General features: G+C 44.9%; 1 protein-coding gene across 3 annotated transcripts in view; it reads right to left on the reverse strand.

Moving 5' to 3' along the window:
- The window catches only part of PDCD11 (programmed cell death 11), a 42,607-nt gene that overhangs the window by 14,056 nt on the left and 6,654 nt on the right, over positions 1-21,897 (reverse strand). For 2 of the 3 annotated variants that reach the window (XM_069541508.1, XM_060034136.1), the window contains exons 6-21: positions 21,386-21,509; positions 20,705-20,886; positions 16,178-16,285; positions 14,875-15,081; positions 14,095-14,219; positions 13,853-13,913; positions 13,065-13,211; positions 11,478-11,729; positions 10,793-10,927; positions 10,097-10,291; positions 8,958-9,128; positions 7,970-8,189; positions 7,019-7,168; positions 6,493-6,608; positions 4,489-5,030; positions 3,538-3,600 (exon numbers count right to left, since the gene is read on the reverse strand). In XM_069541508.1, the coding sequence (XP_069397609.1) occupies positions 3,538-3,600; positions 4,489-5,030; positions 6,493-6,608; positions 7,019-7,168; positions 7,970-8,189; positions 8,958-9,128; positions 10,097-10,291; positions 10,793-10,927; positions 11,478-11,729; positions 13,065-13,211; positions 13,853-13,913; positions 14,095-14,219; positions 14,875-15,081; positions 16,178-16,285; positions 20,705-20,886; positions 21,386-21,509 (2,798 nt within the window). The remainder of the gene's footprint in view (positions 1-3,537; positions 3,601-4,488; positions 5,031-6,492; positions 6,609-7,018; positions 7,169-7,969; positions 8,190-8,957; positions 9,129-10,096; positions 10,292-10,792; positions 10,928-11,477; positions 11,730-13,064; positions 13,212-13,852; positions 13,914-14,094; positions 14,220-14,874; positions 15,082-16,177; positions 16,286-20,704; positions 20,887-21,385; positions 21,510-21,897) is intronic. The other variant, XM_069541509.1, reaches the window with a different exon arrangement.

A 21,897-nucleotide genomic window follows, 5' to 3' on the forward strand; every position in this document is an offset into this window, starting at 1 on the left:
GGTTACTGTTTTAACTCTAGGCCCCAAAATGGAGAGATGGCAAAAACAAAATTTTGAGTGAAGAAAACAAGCTGCAGAATATTAAGCACAGCATACTATTTATGTAAAATTTGAAAACCATACAAAATAATTTTTTGTAGATATATATATATATATAACGAAAGTATAAAAGCAAGAGATGGATATATGTCAAATAATGGAGAATTCATCCTCTGGGGGTGAAGGGAGAAGCCTGGGAAGGGAACATCTGTAAAATGTTATTTCTTAAAACACACACAGAACATCCATGTGCCTGGCACTCTAACAGATAACTAACAGATAATTTACATTCATTATCTATAATGCCTTTATACATATATACATGTATAGTTAGGATAAAAAAATTTATTCACTCAATAGCTGATACAGGAATGCCTCTGTTATGAGCTGAATTGTCTCGCCCAGCCCCCCAAATTCTTATGTTGAAGCACCAACTTCCAATACCTCAGAATGTGACTGTGTTTGGAGACAGGGAATTTAAAGAGGCAATTAAGTTAAAATGAGGTGGTTAGGGTGGGCCTTAATCCAACACGACTGGTGTCCTTATAAGAAATTAAGCTACAACTCAGTAATAAAAAAACAAATAACCTGACTGAAAAACAGAACTGCAACAGACATTTCTCCAAAGAAGATAATACAAACATCCAAGTAGCATAGGAAAAGGAGCTCAACATCACTAATAGTCAGGGAAATATAAATCAAAACCACAGTGAGATATTAACCTCACATCTGTGAGGATGGCCATTAACAAACAGAAAATAATAAGCATTGGCAAGGATGTGGGAAAAGGGAATCCTTCCCTGCACACTGTTGGTAGGACTGTAAAATGGTGCAGCCACTACGGAGAACAGTATGGAAGTTCCTCAAAAAACTACCATATGATACAGCACTCCTACTTCTGGGTATGTATCTAAAAGAATTAAAAACAAGATCTCAAAGAGATATCTGTATATCCATGTTCATTGCAGCACTATTCATAATAGCCAAGGTGTGGAAACAACCTAAATGTCCATTGATGGATGAATGGATAAAGACAACATATATACACACAATGGAATATTACTCAGCTTAAAAAAGAAGGAAATCTTGCTGTATGTTCCCACACGGATGAACCTTGAGGATGTTGTGCTGAGTGAAATAAGCCTGTCACAGAAGGACTGTGCAGGACTCCACTTATATGAGGTATGTGAAGTAATCAAACTCTAAGAAACAGAAAGTAGAATGATGGTTGCGAGAGGCTGGGGAGTCAGGGGGAAATGAATGGCTATAGAGTTGCAGTCATGCAAGATGAAAAAGTTTAGAGATCTGTTACATAAAAATATGCATATAGTTAACAATACCATAATGGATACCTAAAAAGTGTTAAGAGGGCAAATTTATGTTATGTTTTTACCACAATAAAAAAATGTGAAAAAAGAGGAGATTAGGACCTAGATAAATACAAAGAGAAGACCATATGAAGACACTGGAGAAGATAGCCACCTGCAAGCTAAGGAGACAGGCCTCAGAAGAACAAACCCTGCTGATACCTTCATCTCAGACTGAAAGCCTCCAGAATTGTGAGAAAACAGATGTCTGTTTAAGTTAAAAAAAAAAAAAAATTAAAAATAAAACACAAACACACATAACAAGTATGTGTTATCTTTTTTCTTTTCCCAAAATGATTTTAAACTGACTCTCTTAAAAAAAAAAAAAAAAAAAAAAGGTGGGCATAACTACATTAATGGCAAGAGAAAACTCAGTGACTAGCAGGAATTCCAGAGATACATGTAATGACTTCTGAACTGCTCTGCTCTCTTAACTTCCCCCCCTCCAAATGGGTAAATGAGCAGGCACCGTTTTATCTAGCTTGAGTGTCCCTCACCAACCCTGAACTCAACTCGAAGACACACGACATTCTCTTTGGGCACAAGAGCTCCATATACAAGTGGGAATGAAAATATGATGGTATTTCGTAAGTCAACACCGTCAATTAAATAAATGTTTTTCCTCCTGACTTCAAAACATGTATTTTAAAACATAAAGCATTTGAGAAATATAGCAACAATAGCATTACGTTTATACTAAGTTTCTCAGGGGCCTCCATTAACATAAAATAATTAACAATACAACATAGGTGCGTGGAGGAGGGGGAAGATGTGCTAGAGTTTTTTACCTGTCCATCTGTCTATCTGTCGTTATAACTCTCCATCCTCCATCTCCTCTATGGAATGAACACATTTCCTGGCTTGGCCCGCACTGCCACTACCAAGGACCACCGCTATGGCTCACACTAGTCTCCATAGACAGGAGGGTGGACCAGCACAGCAGTGATAGTTCATGAGAGGCTCCAGACTCTGAGGGTCAAGAACCATTCAGGATGTTAGTAAGTCTTCCCACAATGCTCACTGACTCACCCCTTGCAGTATTCATTAATTTAACATACCTACCCTTAGCCTGGATAAACTACTTGACCTTAACCCTTAATTGAACAAGACGTCCAGCCTCAGAGGTGAAGACACCACAGACTAAAACAACGAATATGAGGAGGTCTCTGTTTTCAAGACAAAGGGACACAATCAAATCTACAAAACTAAGGAAACCACAGATTAGGCAAACAGGAACGTGTGCATCCACCAAATCTCATCATTCTGGAACTAAAGGGCTTACTTTCACATCCTTCAAAGTAAGCGTTGTTAGCATCTGGTACTTCAAGGTTCCAGGAATACTGCCCTACCTCAGACACAAGCCTTCTCAGAACTATTCCACTTCTACTCTGATCCCTTCAGGCTGCTGACCAAACCTTATGCTCGGAAAGCTGCTTAAGAGGTCTTTCCATGACATCCTAGGCACATAAGACTTACAACCTGGATGGATCTGGGCCTGACCCTGCAGAGGTTCTGGCACAGTCACGTGTATCTAGCTTCAGTCACTGATGGCCTATCAGTTCCTACAGGCTGGGTTTTTTTAATGGGGGAAGCAGAAGCAGACAGGCCCATAGATCAACATGCTTGAGATCCTCTGAAAGAATGACCCCAGACAAACTGGATCCACCACTTCACGAAACTACTAGTTCTACCGGTCCACCTAGAATCCCTCGTGGAACATCCCTCTGCAGAATCCACCAGAACGTGACCTCAAGTCTCAGTCACCAAGTAGTGGTCTATTATCAAAGAACAGGCATTCTTGGCTACCTGGTGTTTATTTAGGGAATTACTGAGTTCTAGAAAATTAGGTTGAGAGCAAAAATGTTTCTTTTTGTTACATGCCAACAAACAGAACTGCAATCAGCCTTTAAATTGATACTTAAACCCTGAATACAGCTTTCACGTTAATTCTCATATAATCCCTCTAACCAGCTGTATGAGAACCAGACAAATATCCCTCCTGGAGAAAAAAAGACAACCTGGAGAGAGAGAGGCAAAATAAGTCACAACCCTGGCTGAATCAAGCCTAGAACTCAGGCTCCTGACTCCAAGCCCAGCGCTCCTTCCACGAGACCACCGGAGTCCCCCTTACCTTGGCCGAACACTCAGCTCCGGGATGGTTCGAATAAATCTGGGATGACTTATTGGGAGAAACCTGGAGAAACAAATAATGTCAAATCATTTCTCTTATTCTCTGTAACACCATAATCGGGAGACCAGAATTTCTAACTGCCCACCACACCGAGCTTAAAAACCCGCCCACTCCACTGCCACACCACCCAGTAGTAATACCAGGCCTGAGGCCTTCCATTCTCATCGTTTGAGTAAATGTTAAGGAACTGGCTCATCTGATCTTTTAGGGTTGTCATATTAAATCCTGAAAAGAATTTTCCAACTCTTTCATTCTAAAAATAAGGAAATTGAGGTCTAGAGAGAACAAATGACTTACTGAAGATCCCACAGTTACTGAAATTAATATGCAAATCATTGGCTAGACTTTGAATTCTCTTTTTGGTTTTCTTATAGCAAGGACTTCTGCTGCAATAACACACTGTAACTAGATTGAAAGTAAACGAGTATAATTAAGGTATGCTGTGGAGGATGGATTATAGTAACTGCTGACACATACGGAGCAATAACTATGTGTCAGACAACACACCAGGCACACTCAGTGCTAGGTGTTCTCTCTTCCAATCTTTGCAATGGCCCTGCGAGGTAGTCACTACCATTACTCTCACTTTACGATTTAGGAAAAATAAAACTCAGAGGGCTGAGTAACTACTTAACTCCTGGTCGCATAATTTTAAGTGGCACATCTGGAATTCGCCCCAGATCTGACTCTAAATCAACGCTCTTAACCACTACATTATACACCATTAAAAAATAAAGACATACAAAAGGATTATTTGGTGAACATTTTGGTTAACTAAAAGAAAATCTAACGTATGCACAACTTTTTGGAAACTGCCTCAGTTCCCATGCCTTCTCCCACGATTACCACCATCTCCCCTCAAAGCCAGTCCCTCCCCCAAAGCCTCCATACTTGAATGTCTTCATGTCTCTCCCGCCAATCACTCGGGCAGTGACCTTCTTCCCAACTTTCAGCTTGGCAGTAGGAGATGTGCCCACTGGAACATCATCTAGAATGTGGGAGGCATGGATGCAGCCAATGATGCCATCTTCCAGGGTCACAACCACATGGGTGGGCTTAATGGACTTGACGGTCCCTGTGACCATGTCCCCAATGGACAGGGTGTGCTTCCTTACAGCCCCTAAAACCAGAGCTGGATCTGCTTCTTCATCCTCGTCGACCGTCTCAGAGTCCTTCCGGGTCTGTCTCATGGTCCTCTTAGCAGCTGGCCCCTCAACGGCCAAAAGAAGACCTGTCACTCCTGGTTCTGTGGTCTGGAGGGTTAGGGAGACACCCTGTCCCACCTGCAACTTCTCTGAATCAAAGCGGAAGGTGTCGTTGAGGTGGGAGGTCAGGGAGAAAGCTGCTAGCTGGCCAGTCTCTACCAAGGAGGCAAGGGCAAAGGGTTCCTCCAAGTACTGCACAATCGCCTGGTGCTCACTGCCTTTCTTCAGCTGGAAAACAGAAAACCCACCATCCCTGCTTCTTACAGAGCACAAGGACTTGTTCCTCACCCACTGGGCAGGGTAGGTCTGGGAAAGTCCTCTGAGTCCAGGGGGCTCAAGGCTAATCTGAGCTGTAACAAACTAGCCTCCACTCCCTGGACCCAGCTTTCCCCTCCTGTACACTGAGGCGATGTGACCACACTCAAGGAGCCACATCAGGATCACCTGGAGTTAGCCTCCGTTTTGAATTCAGATTCTGAGATCCTGTCCTGGAACTAGTGAAAGCAGAACTTTCAAGGTGACTGTGATGCACAGCCAAGTGACCTCTAATGGTTCTCCAGCTTTAAGACACTGTGGTTCCCCCGCTCTTGTCCTGCAGCTAGCTCTCCACCCAGTTTATTCACTCACTCAACAGAGACAGTCATTACTGAGAGCTTATTGTGTGCAAGGCATGTAGCCTGTCTTTCTCCAACATCCAACCTGTGCTCATGCCCTTACATGCACTAGCTTCACTCGGATGACAAAACGGGAGAGGGACCTGCTAGAAAGCTTAGTGAGGGGTTAATACTGTTTTCTATTTCTCTTTGTCTCTCAAAGTTTTAAAATTATAAGCAACTGGAGGTTAAGGATTACATCTATATAATTCTCTGTAACATACCCTATGCGATTAGGGGATTAATAAGTACTTTAGACGATGACAAAATATACACGTCATCCGGAGAAAGATACCACTCATTTTAAGATTTCCCTTGAACCCATTCTTTGCCCACACAAAAGTGGACAGAAGAGGGTGTTAGACGAGCAGCCTGGAGGTCAAAACTACCCACAGACATGTTTTGTTTGGTTCACATGATGTTTAAAAAAGAAAAATAGTTTCCAACATTTCCTACATTTATTTCAAATAAAAAATCCACATTCTGCCTTCTCTTAAAATTCAAAGACTTCCCAACACTAGACCCAGATGTTCTCATGTGGCAACAGTGAGATGGAACCGAGTAGTCTCTGCTCCTCTGCAGCAGTGCGTGCACTCCGCAGTCTGTCAGTCCAGGTGTCGAGTCCTACTGTCACCACCCCCTAAGACACCTGGCCCACTTCACTCATCCAAGCACCTGCTTGGCCCTAATCAGGGTGACCACGTGATTTACAGCCCAAACCACAGTGAAAGTCACTGCAACTAACAAGCACACCAGGGGAATTCCCTGGCGGCCCAGTGGTTAGGACTCGGCGCTGTCACTGCCAGGGCCCGGGTTCAATCCCTGGTCGGGGAACTAAGATCCTGCAAGCCGCGTGGCTCAGCCAAGAAAACAAAAACAACAAGCACACCAGGGTGACAGGTACACCTGGGAGTGACCCAGACAAACCCAGGCACACGGCCACCCTGTCTACAGGTATCTGCGAACCACGTGGGGTTGAAGGGGTGTGTAAAACCTTTGAAACCATGGGAATGGAAGTCCTCAGTCAGCAAGCTTACCTTTTTAGCTTTTCTATTCACCAAATCGTGGCAGAGGGAAACATGTACTTCCAACTTCAACATATCAACATTTAAGACCACAACCTTCTTTTTCTGCCCAGATTCCACCTCCTGCCCTGCAGTGCAGAACCAAACACAATGTGATCACCCTCCTGGAGCAGGGGCGAAGGGAGACAGCATCTCTCCAACAGCCCTGCACAAAAAGGAAAAGTAGACCTATGTCCTAGGTTTACATGCGCTAGGGAAGCCAAGGGTCTAGCTCCCATAATTCACATTCAGGTTGTGTCAATTTATGCAACCTGGTATATAAAAATCTAGATTTACCCAAATACAACAATAAAGAGATTCATACCTAAACCTTCTTTAGTATGCTGCTGTCTTCATTTGCATTTACACAAGATAAGCATGCCAAAAACTTCTGCTGTATCAGCTCATCTATGTATTTGGAAATTCTGTACCCAGAAGAGGAAGCAACGGGCAAGTGGTTTCCCCTACAAACCATGATGGGTGAGAGAGATGCACTCACCTGCCCGATGATACTTGCTGGCTCTTAGGACCAGGCCGGGCACTGGGCCCTCACTGAACAGTACAGAGCCGTCTCCCAACACCTCCTGCACCTCTAGGTCAAGGACCATCCCTGGGGTCATCTCAGCCAGCGTCTGGATCAACACAGAGTCTGCCAGAGACCCAAAGGAAATAGGGATTAACAAGATGAAATGACACTCACCATTCTTTTCCTTTGGAAATATGCTGACACATGGAGGACATTTCCAACATGGAGCGTTGGAACCACTACGAAGGCAAAATTGCTCTTGGTAAAAATGTCTGATATCCATGAAAATTCCCAGTACAGGCAGAGACCTATGCCCCTTGCTCACCCCACATGGCCATAATTCATGGAATAGCCAACGAATGCCAGAAACACATGCTTTGCTTTGATTTCGGAATTTTCATTCTTTCTGTTTGGAATCTACCCTCTCAAGGTTCTTATTCCCAAATCCCATCAGGGTTCCAACAAATCTACACAATGGTTCAAAGCTTAGTAGAGTCAGACTAATAACCCCCCCCAAAGTCTTCTAGCAGGTCCCTGTTCCATTTTATCATCCACTACACATCTGATGAATAAAGGAACAAAAAGTGAAGAAGTGAATGGATTCACAACAAACGCAAACCTGAGGTCACAGAACTCAGGGAAATTTTGATTCTGAACTGGGAGGGAGCCCAAGGGGAACTTCTGGGATACCAAGTAATGACTTTTTATCTGAATCTGGATGACAGTTACATAGGGATGTTCACTTTATAAATGTTTACTGAGCTGTACTCTAGAAGATTTGTGCACTTTATGGAGATCCTACTCCCATCAACAAAAGTTTACCCATATTTTTTTAACGTCGGGGAAGACCAACAACTCATGGGAACAGACTGAAGACGCACACGCCCCACCCCTGGCCCTCATCCTCCGCCCTCCTGCCCCCACCTCGGTTGCTCATGAGGCTGCGGACGCCCTGCCGCTCCTCCAGGCACTGGCTCAGGAGGAGGAGGCTGGTGGCGGCCAGGTCCCCCCGAGTGCAGTCCGACAGCCGCAGCGACAGCAGCATCCGCTGCTTCTCCTCGTCCACGTTGGTCACCTTAGCAACCACTGTCTGCCCCTCGACAAAGTGGTCACTTGTGGAGGTCACAAACTTGTCACTCATGATCTAAAAGGGAAGAGCGGGCACAAAATGAAGAAAGGAAAGGAAGTCTCTATTAAGACAACCCACTTGAAACACCCAGAAAGAAGTGTGTGAGGCAGGAGATGGACCCCAGGAAGGTCCTCCCAGCCCTCTGAGCACAGCTCACCTCCCTTTTCGTAAAAACACAGGAGGCGCCCTGGCTGCCAACCCAGCCGAGAAGGCCCCAGAGCAACTCTCTGCCCCTCACTGTGCATGTTTCTGGGGCCCTCCCCCGCCTCCCATTGTTAAAATTGTTCTGGCAGGGGATGCAAATGAGACCTGCCCAGGCAAAACATCAAGGGAACACACCTACGGAAAGGACGAAACACTTATGAACTGTCTGTGGCAGGAATGAGCGATGAGCCCTTTGCTCACTACCATCTTACACGGGCTTTGGTAAGACTCCTCTCCGCTCTGGGTGTCAGTTTATGCAGCAGGCCTGAAAGGGGGTTCAACTACGGGATCGCTAGGATCTTTTCCAGTCTGAAAAGTCTGCTATCCAATGACCTACCCAATGCTGTAGCATGAAGTAGAAAAGGTGCCCCTTCCTCCAGGACACAGCCCTGAGCCAAGACTTACAGGCTGGGCAAGAGGACTGCAGACTGAGTCTCAGCTCCACTCCCCCTCAGCCAGGTGCCTCTGTGTCATGCCCCTGAAAATCTTTCAAGAGAATAGATTCTTTCCCACCAACCCTCAGGTTCCATGTCCCTGTTGTCTCCCCTCAAAGGCCCTTGTGCAGGGAGGTGAACTTACAGCTTTGGGAGCCAGTCCACTAAGGCCTGACGGGAACTGGACGAACACACCGTAGTCCTTGATGTTCTTCACAAAACCAATGAGCAGCATTCCAGGATGGATTTCTGAGAAGCTCTTGGGATCCTGGCCACCCTCTACTGCAGACACCAAAGCTGGCTTCCTGCAAAGGAGCTAGTGGCACTTCGTCAAGGAATGTTCCAGAAAGGGCAGATGAGCTGTCCATCTCTCCCATCTCCACTCTACACCCTCTCTACCACAGTGATTCTCTAAGTGTGCAGACCAGCAGCATCAGCATCACCGGGAACTAGCTAGAGAGGCAAATTCTTAAGCACCAGCCCAGACCTACTGAATCAGACACTTGGGGGGCGCGGGGAGCAGGCTGTGTTGGACCACGCCCTTCAGGGGATTCTGATTCACACTGAAGTCTGGGAATCACTGTTTCGTTCCTGCCCTTATTAACTCACCTCCAGATTACTGGAGGGGACCTAAGGGGAAGGCTCATCCCTGTGGTTTGGCAGCTGAACCGGCCGTGACACCATCCTCCTGCCTATCTTCACACTAACCAACCCTATTTCCCCTCCTCTGCCTATCTCCACTCTAAGGAGAATCGATTTTACATTCTGCAAGAAAGGAGGCAGTGTCTTCCTTCTAAGCGCCCACACGAAGACCGAAAGCAATATTCTGAGACCTATATCCCAGCAGAGGGAGGCGGAGGAGAGAAAAGAGGACAGCAGGTACTTATTAACTGTTCCAACTCAGGGGTGAGCACTGAGTGCCCCAAGAAGGCTGGACGTGCCACTGGGAGTGTCCTACTGGGCCTGAAGTGCCACGTGGCCCTCTCCCCAACACCCTGGGCTCCCCCTCTGCCCTGACCACCCGCATCTGCCAGCAGCACCTCGATCCTGCTCTAACGCCCACCAGGGGAACAGAGGCAAAGTGCAGGCTTGCCCACTGGTTTGGTCTGTGGAGGTATTTCTGCAGTCTTCTTTCTTTCTTCTTTCCCATGGAGTTCTTTCCCATGGAGTTTCCAACTAAGAGCAGAGCCTGACCCTGAGCTCCCCAGCGCCCCCCGCCCCGCCGAGGGCCCACAGCTCCCACACCTCCACCTCCGCGGCCCCCCAGAGACCAGTAAAGGATACAACACGCCCCTCACCCTCGCTCAGACACAGGACTCTGTGAAGGGTGTCACCTGCCTGGAGCCAGCAATGCAACAGTGGGCCATTGGTGACGTGGTCTGACAGATGAGACGTGGGAAGGAAGCCGGGGATGTTGTGAGGCAGGACAGCCACCTGCAGCCCATCTTTGGTCTTCTCCAGAACCTTCACATCCACCAACTACTCAGGGAAAAGGAAGACAAAAAAGAGCGCTTGTCTTGAGCAGAGAGCAACTCGTGCGGGTCAGGTAGAGATCAGAGGCATCGAGTATCTAGCACCAGGGATCACTGAGAGGTCGAGATCAGAGAAGCAGCTTTCTCCCACTCCCCACCCCACACTCCCAAAGACCCAACAGGCACACACACCCACACACACAGCAGGACCCATCTGGTGCTCACATCACTCCTCTCCCAGGTCCCTCCACTGGGTCCCAAAGGAAAGACAGTTTTGCAGGCTGGTCCTAGGGACCAAGAGGAAAGAGGGCAGCAGCACACTGCTGACAAGCCACACCGTAACCGCACTTTCCTTCCTAGACAGTCCATCTGCTCTGACACACAGCCCCAGAGCCTTATCTAGCTTCCTTGATCATCCCTCTGCATGGTTTCCAGCACCCCAGGTGTCAGTGGCGCCCTGCTCTCTACCACCGTAACTAAAATAATTTGTCTGGAGAAGTCCAGGTACCTGCCCAGCGTTAATGGCTTTTTTTTTCTTCTGACTGTGTCCCGCACATTCTTCCTTCGGATCACCTGACAGCTTGAAGGACAAGAGCATCCTCTCTTTGGATGGCTCACAGTTCAGCACTGCAACCTTCACCACCTGGTGAGAAACCATACCTGCTTGGCCCTGGAGAGAGGTGCCCCCCACCAGCACCACAGAGGCCTTGCGTGATTCGCCAAGACCCAGGATCAGGTCAGAAGGCAGTGAAGAGAAACGTACTGAGAGCTACACAGAACCCCCACAAGTCAGCCTTTCGGGTGACAAAAGACATGAATGAATTTTGGGGTATAATCCCAAGTTTTAAAAAATCACTTTTTCCTAGACAGACCCAGACTCATCAGATTTAGGGCAGTGCCCCCTTGTGGTGATAGTGGCCTCAGAACAATTTCTGATGTGAGGGACACTAGTGTATAACAGGTGAAGATTAATTTCTTCTAGGTTGAGGGCCTAAGGTTTGTTAGTTTGTTAGCATCCATTGAGCTCCCTTGAGGGTTTCTCTCTGTTCTGTTCCATCTCCTCCACTTAGCTGGCTCAGGCCCGCTACCCAACATGCTCTCTTCTGTAACCCTTAAAAAGTAGCCTTCCTACTCCTTCAAATCTGTGTTCATGGGGTCACCAACGGTAGGAGCCTATCCAGGGGAAGGCTTACCTGGCCAGTGTAAAAGACACTCTCTGGGTCAGGGATATACTCGGCACCGAGCTCATGCCTGGGCACCAGTCCCTGCACGTCATTGTAGAACTTCACAATGCAGCCGTAGTCCTTGACCCTGAGGATAAAGCCGTGTGTCTGCAGACCAGGCTTAGCATCAGCATAGCAGGTAATGGCAGGAAGTTTGGACTCAACCAGGGTTTTCTTCAGGGTCATCATCAGCTTCCTGGCTTCAGGGTCACAAAGCAAAACCTAGGGAAAGGATACTGGCCATGACCAAGTCATCCATTACCAAGAGAGCCACTGAGCTGGTCTCTGCATCCCCCTGAGAGCCATGGTCAGTCCCTAAAAATCTGCTCTTTCTCTGTGAGAATAATAGCTACAGACCATCCCCGCTTCCTGCTGGATGACGACCTAGGGAGCATTCATCTCTATTTCAAATGTACTACCTCCCAAAAGTCCCCTCCTGGGCCTAGAGCAACACTCACCATCCCAGTGCACCTCCAGAGAGTCCTATGTCGGTTACTCCTACTCTGCCTCCACTCCCTCTCCCTCCTGGACCACTGCATCTCGTCTAACAGAATGAATGACTGAACCTTTACCCCCTCAACAGTGTTGCAGACTAGCTATAAACTAAGACTGAGTGCGCCAACCACCTCTCATTCCTCAAAAAGTCATCTCCTCGAGGGCAGAGAAATTCCTCTATTTCTAACTTCCTGACCCCACCACTATAAAACTTTGTACCAATGGGTAATCAATATCTTTGTTGAGTCCATAATGAAATAAAATGAAAATAAGAAAATCCAACATTCTAAGTGTCTGCACACACCAGGCCCTAAGCACCGTGTATTATCATGTCTAATCTTCACAACTCTGTGAAGCTTCTCTCAGGATCCAAGCCTTTGTTATAAAACACTCAAGTTTCGGCAGCTTTGGTTGGGCTATTTCCGTGCCTGACACAACCCCTGCTCCTCCTCAACCTTCCAAATCCTACCCATCCTTTCCAGTTCAAGCCCCACCTCTGCCAGAAATCTAGAAGACATTATTGTCAAATAGAGCTCAATTCGAGAACTGGTTCTGCCATTTATTAGCTGTGTGACTCTGGGCAAGATACTCTGCTTTCCTAAGCTTTCATTTCCCCATCTGCAAAATGAGGATAACAGTACTTCCTTCATAGGGCCGTTTTAAGGATGAAATGAAGTAAGGCGTGTTACGATGTGCCTAGCACAGCAACTGGCACAGAATACGTGTTACATGGTAGTTGCTATTGATCATATTGATCATCATTGATTATCAATGATTCTTGCTGCCCCAGCCCACCCTCACCTCCCCGTTCTGAGATATGACCACAGCATACAGCCTGCACCAAACCACCTGGCCTGCTCTCTTCATGTATGGATATTTTAACTACCAATTATACCATACAATTATCAAGGGCAGGGACCCAGTTTTCTCTTCCCAATGCCAAGCGCAGGACTGCAGATATTATGTGGTCACTTTGTGGAAAAAGGCAGAAACTTCAGCTGAGAAGCATCATTCTCTTCCCATATGGCCAAAACCCCACCAGCGACCCTGTAGGAGGCTCACCCGGCACTTGACCTCATCCCCAACGTGGTACTTCTTCTCCGGATTCTTCATAAGGATGTCGGCCAGGTGCATGGGAGGTACCAGGGCCCTGATTTGCCTGCCCACCTTCACCAGCATCCCATATGGCTTTATAGTCATCACTTTGCCCTAGGAAAAGATGCCATGATGCCTCAAGAATATCTTTCCTATATTTCTTACAACAAAGCATCTCACACCTCTCTTTCGAAGCTCAGCTTCCTGAGGTAACTGTGCCTGTTATTCCAGATCTCATGGGGACAAAGCACATACCCCACAGTGATCCGGATGCAGTAGGGTTTATTTATGAGAACCTTCACATCTTTTTGTGTGCGGATCTTCTTTCAATCTGCCTTACAAATTCATTATCCAACGGAGAGGATTATGTCTCCTAAGGAATGAACTCTACATATAAAGGGGAGCTGCTCAGTTGGGGCTAAGTGGTTGGACAGGCGCAGCAACTGGCTTCTTACTAATATCCCAGCTGGCTCAATTATCAAAGAACTAACTTTTGACCTGGTCTAATCAACACCATCAAATCCCAGGACTGATGACCTACTGCCTCTGCGTAGTGGGGTGGTACTCGCAAGACCTTACCTTGAAATTAATTACAAGTTACCCAAGGGAAGAAAAAGAAATCCCAGTTAGCAGGCCAAGAGAAGGAATATGACTTTAAACGTGTTCACATGGGGACTAATGAGCTGACAGTTAACCTGTGAACTAAAGACTATCTGAAGGTGGTGGAGTATCTAATTATATGCTTGAGGTCTTACCTTTACCAAGGCCCCAGGTTTGATGTCATGATAACTAAGGAACTGAGCTTCAATAACAGACCTAGAACAAAAGGCAAATACAAGATTAAATAAATTAGGACAGAGGCTGCCTAAAATTCAGGGCTACCAAAATCATGTTGGCAAGAAAGGAAACCCTCACCAAGCACGGCCACGAGACACTGTGGGTGTGCGCTGCACAGGAGCACACCTCTACACCCCGCACAAGTTAGTGACAGACTTACGTCCGCAGAGAGAGCAAAGCCAGTTCATCCATTTGGCTGTAGTCGATGATTCTACACTTGTGAGTGTTCCCTGGCTTGAAGGTCTCAGGTTTGAAGACTTTCTTAGAATTGGAGAGATGGCTGAGCTACAAAGTACCAAGTGATTAAGGACCAGCCAGAAGCAACAGATCTGAGGCAATCAGACATTAAATCAGACATGGAGTTGACTCAGTACATTTGTCACCTCCCATAAGACCAGCACTCTTGATTACCTGTTAAAATAATTGCTCTAACTAAAGAACTGCTTTGTACTATCACAGGATCTCTATAAAGTCAGAGAAGAGTCTAGATCATGGGTCGATAAATTACAGCTCACGATTAAGTGCCTATATTTGTAAGTAAAAGTTTGACTGGACCACAGCCGTGCCCTTTCATTTACATACTGTCCTTGCTGCTTTCAGGCTATAACAACAAAACTGAGTAGTTAGGACAGAGTCTGTATGATCCATAAGCCTAAAATATTTACTATCTGGCCCTTTAAAATAACTTTCCCAAGCCCTGGTGTAGATCCTAACTCATTCTTATACCTACCATCAACCAGGTATCAATTACGGCAAGTCAATTTTAAGGCACTCTAATATAACAAACAGACCTTGTTCTAGTCCTTATGAACTGTCTGCCACGTTTGGGGAAATTCAAAAATAGGAAACTAATACCCAGGGATGAAGGAAGCAGAAAAGAACTTGTGTCCCCAAAGTCCTTCTGGTGATAAGATCGTGATGAAACAAAGAGCCTCCTTACCCGGGCATAGGCCAGAGCCCCATCCGTCAGCCTGAAGGTGGCCCCGGCATTGCCGAAAAAGCCCTGGACAGGAACATCATCCAGTACAGCTCCCAGCTGCTGGCAAGAAAGCCGGGTGAGTGGACGCCCGGGCTGCAGGAAGACAGCGCGCAGGCTCAGCCGTACAGCTCTGGTCCGAGGATGGACGCAGAGGACACAGGCCCGTACCTAGACAAGGGAAAGGGCATAATGAGCAAGACAAGGCACACCAGGGACAAGGCACCCTGGAGCAGACTTTCAGGAGTCAAGACTCTCCATGCGTTGACCAAGCTAAAATCAGCTTGTGCAATCAAACAGAATGTCCCAGAGGAACTATGTCCGACTGAATCAACGCTTACACAAGGCCAGGAAAACATATACCAGGGTCCCCTCAACACCATGAGGCTAATAATACATATGCAACAGGAGCCATGTACTGGCATCACTATATCAGAAGCTCATCTGAAACACCAGAAACAGCCTGCTCTGATCACAAGGCCACAGCATGTAAAATGTCTCAACTCTGCAGACAAATATGGCTACAAGGAGAAAAAAATTACTAGAAAGAGGTTCACCAAAAAATTAACAATATTATTACTAGGTGGTGGGAAAACCTACTTTTACTTAAAAAAAATAAAACAACAACAGAAAAAACCAACAAAGTCTCTATAGCTTCCATCAGTATGTGTTACTGTTAAAAACAAAAAATAAATCATTTTAGGATTTTTAATAAAAAACAATGATTACCATAATATTGGGATTTTCTTCCCAAATATCCATGTTCATTGCAGAAAATTTGAATATTTAGACAAGGGTAGAAAAATCACCCAGACTTAATCACTAACACCTGATTGCATAATCAGCCAGCATTTTGACCAGATGTACTTTTTAAGACTTTTTTTTCCCCAAAATTGAATCTATATTATAGCACTTTGTAAACTACATTTGTCTATTTAAACATATATCTTGTTCTATGTTAAACACTCTATTAGAACACTTTAAATTATAAAAGCAAAAGATTTACTACCAAGAAAAAAAAATCAAAGAGTATGAAATAAAAACTACAAGTTACCTTCTTCTCCACAGGCTCCTTCTCTAATCTCAATCCCCAGAAATAACCACTGGCAGTTTCTTGTAGTCCTTCCAAGACACTTTTCATTCCCCTCACCAGCCCTCTGACACCTGTACACATGCAGTCCTAGGACCTGCCTGTAGCAGCTGTGACACTGGATGGCTGGTTGGGACACGAATGAAATCCAGAAAAGATAAGTGCAACATTTCTTACCGGCTGATTTGAGAAGTATGTTCTGCCTTTCTTAGGGTCCAGGTGCATAAAGTCAACCAGGCCAGTGAAGAACGAGAGGAATTTTAGCGTAAGGCCAAATGGAGTCACCTAGAAATAAAAAGAATCAGTTACGAAAAACATCTCTCTGAAGGAACCAGGAATGAGACTGTTCATAAAGCCACATTATCCATGACAATGATAACTGTGTGTCTCTCCTCCCCCAGCTAACCCTTATCGTCTTCTTCCCATAAAATGAAATGGCAGCACATCTCCTGGCACTGGCTGTTCCTTAATTCAGTAAGCTCATCGCCCCTGGGCCTGAGAGGACATCAGTCCTCCACCCTTGGGATTTCCCAATGGGATGGAAGGCGCTTTACATGAGGATCCTCAGGGAACTGCCAGCCTGACAACTGGGACAAATTGTTGCTAACTTGGTGATGTGCTCAGACTAAGAAGGTAAAAACCCACATGCTTGCCAGAGGGAGATACTGACCGTGAGCAATTCACCCTACAGAGCCCCACAAAGCTAAGAAAGTAGAGGTGACAAGCCTCTCAAAAGAGAGCAGGGAGGCAGGTGACTGAAATAAGGGAAACTAAGTCAGATCCCCAGGTCCTCTCCTCAAACTATAGGGTCCACCATTCTCCCATCTCCACAGAAAATGGGAGAGTTATTCTCTGGGAAACTGTACCAGACTCAAAACACAGGAACAGTGCAAACCATGAAAATGTGAATTAAGAAAAATTCTGAATATCATATATAGATATGGAGACCGCCAGCCCCTTTCTGCCATCTAGCTCTTAGGCAGCCAGGCTTATATGCTCCTGAATCGGGTGTTAGTAGATCCTTTCCAGAGAAATCTAACATGCCAGAGAAGACTTCTAACAGTGACATCTGGAGGTTGCCACTAGTTCCTGACCCTGACAGGGAAGTCAGCCAGTCAGCAAGTCGCGCCCAGGAACACAGACTTCCCCGCAGTTTTTTAGTGCCTCTCTCATAACATGGCAGTCAAAACAAAAACTCAATAGAGAATGGGAGTTGAGAGACTTTCCCAGAGGTAGGATATAGACAAATACATGCATGTACCAAACCAAAGAAGAGAGGAAAAAAAAAGAAAATTAGAACTGATCCTTTAAGTCCAACATCATACTAACAGGAGTTCTAGAAAAAGAAAAGAAAATTATATTAAAAATTTTAGGGCTTCCCTGGTGGCACAGTGGTTAAGAATCTGCCTGCCAGTGCAGGGGACACGGGTTCGAGCCCTGGTCTGGGAAGATCCCACATGCCGTGGAGCAACAAGGCCCGTGAGCCACAACTACTGAGCCTGCGCGTCTGGAGCCTGTGCTCCGCAACGGGAGAGGCCGTGACAGTGAGAGGCCCGTGCACCGCACGCGCACCGCGATGAAGAGTGGCCCCCGCTTGCCGCAACTGGAGAAAGCCCTCGCACAGAAACGAAGACCCAACACAGCCAAAAAAATAAATAAATAAATATATTTATTTTTAAAAAAAATTTTTTTAAGATCTGATAAGGGGCTAGTATCCAGAAGATACAAAGAACCCTTTCAAAAGTTACCCTTTCAAAAGAACCCATTTAAAAGTTAGATAATCTAACTTTTAAATGGATAAAGACTTCTGATTCAATATTTCTCCAAGGAAGATTTATAAATGGCCAATAAGCACATAAAAAGATGCTCAACATTACTAATCATTAGAGAAATGCAAATCAAAATCACAAAATACCACTTCACACCCACACCCACTAGGGTGGCTATAATAAAAATAATAATAATAAGTGTTTGTGAGAATGTGGCGAAATTGGAACCCTTATATTGCTGGTGGGGATGTAAAATGTTGCAGCCACTTTGGCTGTTCCTCATAAAGTTAAAACACAGAGTTATCATATGACCCAGCAAGTCCATTCCTAGATATACACTCAAGAGAAATGAAAACATATGTCCCTACAAAAACTTATATACAAATTTCATAGCAGCATTACCCATAACAAGACAAAAGTGGAAACAACCCAAATGTCTACCAGCTCCATATGATGGAGTACTATTCAGCCATAAAAAGGAATGAATCCTTGATAAATGCTACAACATGGATGAACTTTGAAAACATGCTAAGTGCAAGAAACCAGACATAAAAGGCTACATAATGTATGGTTCAATTTATATGAAATACCCACAACAGGCAAATCTAGAGATAAAAAGTAGATTTGTGGTTGCCAGGGGCTTGAGGGAGGGAATGAATGGAGAGTGACAACCAATGGGTACAGGGTTTCTTACTGGGGCGATGAAAATGTTCTGGAATTAAATAGTGATGACAGCTGTACACCCTTGTGAATAAACTGAAACACCACTAAGCTGTACACTTTAAAAGGGTGAATCTTACTATATGTGAATTATATCTCAACTTAAGAATTGGAAAAGAAAAAAAAAACCACAGTGATACAGAAAACTTTCCCAGAACTTAAGGATCTACATTTCTGGATTACAGGAGGTCAGCACAAATAAATGGAAAGAGAGTCATACAAAAGCACATCATTGTGAAATTTTAAAATGAAAGGGATAAAGATAAGATCCTTGAACATATAAAGAAAAGGAAATCAAAATAACATCAGACTTTCCAACAGCAGTAGAGGCCAGGTGACAATGGGAACAACAACTTCAAAATTCTGAGGTGTTTTTTTTTCTTTGGCGGTACGCAGGCCTCTCACTGCTGTGCCCTCTCCCTTGCGGAGCACAGGCTCCGGACGCGCAGGCTTAGCGGCCATGGCTCACAGGCCCAGCCGCTCCATGGCACGCGGGATCCTCCCAGACCGGGGCACGAACCCGTGTCCCCTGCATCGGCAGGCAGACCCTCAACAACTGCGCCACCAGGGAAGCCCTCTGAGGTATTTTTTACCTAGAATTCTAACCCCAGATTAACTACCAATCACACGTTAGAGCAGAATAAAGTTATTTTCAGATATACTAGGTGTGCAGAAAAGAGTTAACATAGCAGGCCTGAGACTGCGATCCTTGGAAAAGCATGCTTGCGGTGTTGGCCCTGGCCTGGTGTCTGGGAACTTAGACTTCAAGAGGGTTCCCACCACTCTCAGAACTGAGTGGCTCACTGTACCTAAACTATTTGTGCAAACAATATGGTTTATGCTAAACACTCGAATTCCTTAGGAGAGTCAGGAATTTTGGTACATGACAGGCAGCAGGTGGCTATGTGACCAGCCGCAAATAAAAACCCTCAATGAGCTTTGCTGCTAGACAACATTCACCCATGTTGTCATAACCTGCTGCTGGAGGAATTAAATACACCCTTTGTGACTCCACTGGAAGAGGATTCTTGGAGGCTTGTGCCTGGTTTCTTTCAGACTTCATTCCATGGGGCTTTTCCCTTCGCTGATTTTGCTTTGCCTCCTTTCACTGCAATAAATCACAGCCATGAGGGCCACTATATGCTGATGGTGTGAGTCTTCCTAGTGAATCATCAAACCTGGGAGTGGTCTTGGGAATTTTAAGACACATGAGGTGAAGAAATTAACCTCCCATCTGCTTTTCTGAGGATGCTTCTGGCGAATGTGACACATTAAGATGAGTGAGTAAACCCAAAAAGAGGAATACATGGAATCAAAGAAGGTTCTATCCAATACAGAAGAGTGGAAAAGGATCTGGGATGACAGGGAAGGGAGCCCTACAGAGCAACCAGTCCAGACTGGAGCCGGATGACAGTAAAAGGGGCTCCGGGTAGGGGAAAAAAGTAGCAAAGATTATTTAAAGGGTTTGAAAACACAGTAAATAGTGAGAGAAAAATAACTACAGGATGTATGAAGAAATAGTGAAAGGCAGGAAGAGAATTCAGCAAATGACAAAAACAAAGCTGATTAGCAACTCCAGGAAAAAAAGCTGTTCAAGAAACAAATTATATTACCTAGCCCAGCAAATAAATAATATCTATGTAGTCATATAATTTAAACGCTGAGTAATGATTTAGCCAAAATTTTAATATTCCTTTGTTGAAAGGTTGGGAAAAGGTAAGGATAAGAGAGCCAAAACTTTATCTACCTTGATAAGAAGTTCAAACCCAACGCCTCAAAGTGATAAGATGCAGCAGAAGTTTATTATTATACTTCAAAACACACAGGTAAATTTCAAAAGATAAGCCAAGAGTTAAAGATGGGGGTTAGATGGGATGAGAGTTCTTCATCATAAGCCTTTTAATACCATTTGATCTTTTAGATCAGCACTGCCCAAGAGAAATATAAGCCACATATGTAATTTTAAGTTTCCTAGCAGTCACATTGTAAAAATTACAAAGAAACAGCTGAAATTTATTTTAATAGTTTATTTAACCCAATATAGGCAAAATATTATCATTTCAACACGTGGTACTGGCTACATTTCCAGTGCTTAATGGTCACATGGGACCAGGGGCTACCCCACCGGACAGCACTCTTTTAGATTGTGTGCACGTACTACTTTAATAAAAATTATTTTTATTTTAGAAAATAGTAGTAACAATGAATGGCTTACCTTCTGTACCTGGGCTTTAACTACCAGTCCTGGTAGCAAGCTGTTGAGGGTCCAGTTTTGCTCCTCAGTAGCAATGGCAGCAGAAACTTCTGAGTAACCAACAGACAGACTAACAATTCCTCCATTGCCTTTCACCTCTTCAATAAGGCAGTTCAGGTAGTGACCTACCTTCAATTTAGCACCTGCAAGTCCAGCCCCCAAAAGGAAAAATACCTATTATGAGAAGGACTTTGAACTTGGGCTCGAGTGATACCTGAAAGATCCATGGCCTACCTGCCCAGTTACCATGCAATACTCCCCATATTCCCAATTTCTCAGGGACCAACTACAAGAAGGGCGTGAAATGACCCTGACTGATCTGGAATCAACTACCACAAAAAAATATGAAAACCTCAACAAGGCGAGAGAGTACTGGTTCAGAGGCTCTGGGGGCCCAAATTTCAGCGGAATCTTCTAAGTGAGAAAAAGTGAAACTGGTCCATCAGATCTTAATGAGACTGCCACGCCCTGACCCTTCATACATCTCCCTTTTTCTATCACCTAAGATTAACAGTTGACTTTAGCAAAGCCAAACATGCTTCAGGGTCAGCATTCTGCATTTTACTCACCAAAGTGGCATTTAAATATAATCCCCCATACACCACCTCACTACCATGGACTGGTCCCTCTTCTTCCTCTCACCTTTGTTCTTCTGTTGGATGTACTCCTGGGCTTTCTGCAGTGGCAGAAAAGCTCTGGCCCCACTAACACCAATGTCCACTAGATAGCCATGGTCTTCCAGGCTGGACACAGTGCCCGTGAGCAGCTGGAGGAAGGCAAAGCATTCCCAAAAGTTCAAAAGTCAAAGGTCATGGGACACATAACAAACATCCACTACCAAACATGACTGTTCCCACCATCCCATAATCCCACACATCCTCTCACTTTTAACTTTAAACCTCAATCCCTACAACACAGGGAATATAGCCAACACTTTATTATAACTATGAATGGAGTATAACCGTTAAAAATTGTGAATCACTATAACGTACACCTGTAACTTGTATAATATTGTACATTAATTATACTTGAAAAAAAATTTTTTTAAAGAAAAGAAAAAAACCCTCAGTCCCACTACAGGATAGAAGAGGGAAAGACATCAACTTTAATTCTCCCAGGGTTTGAAGGATCTTATAGTTTGTAGACAGAGAGGA

Source organism: Delphinus delphis, chromosome 16 (genome assembly GCF_949987515.2).
Source record: "Delphinus delphis chromosome 16, mDelDel1.2, whole genome shotgun sequence".
NCBI classification, from domain to species: Eukaryota; Metazoa; Chordata; class Mammalia; order Artiodactyla; family Delphinidae; genus Delphinus; species Delphinus delphis.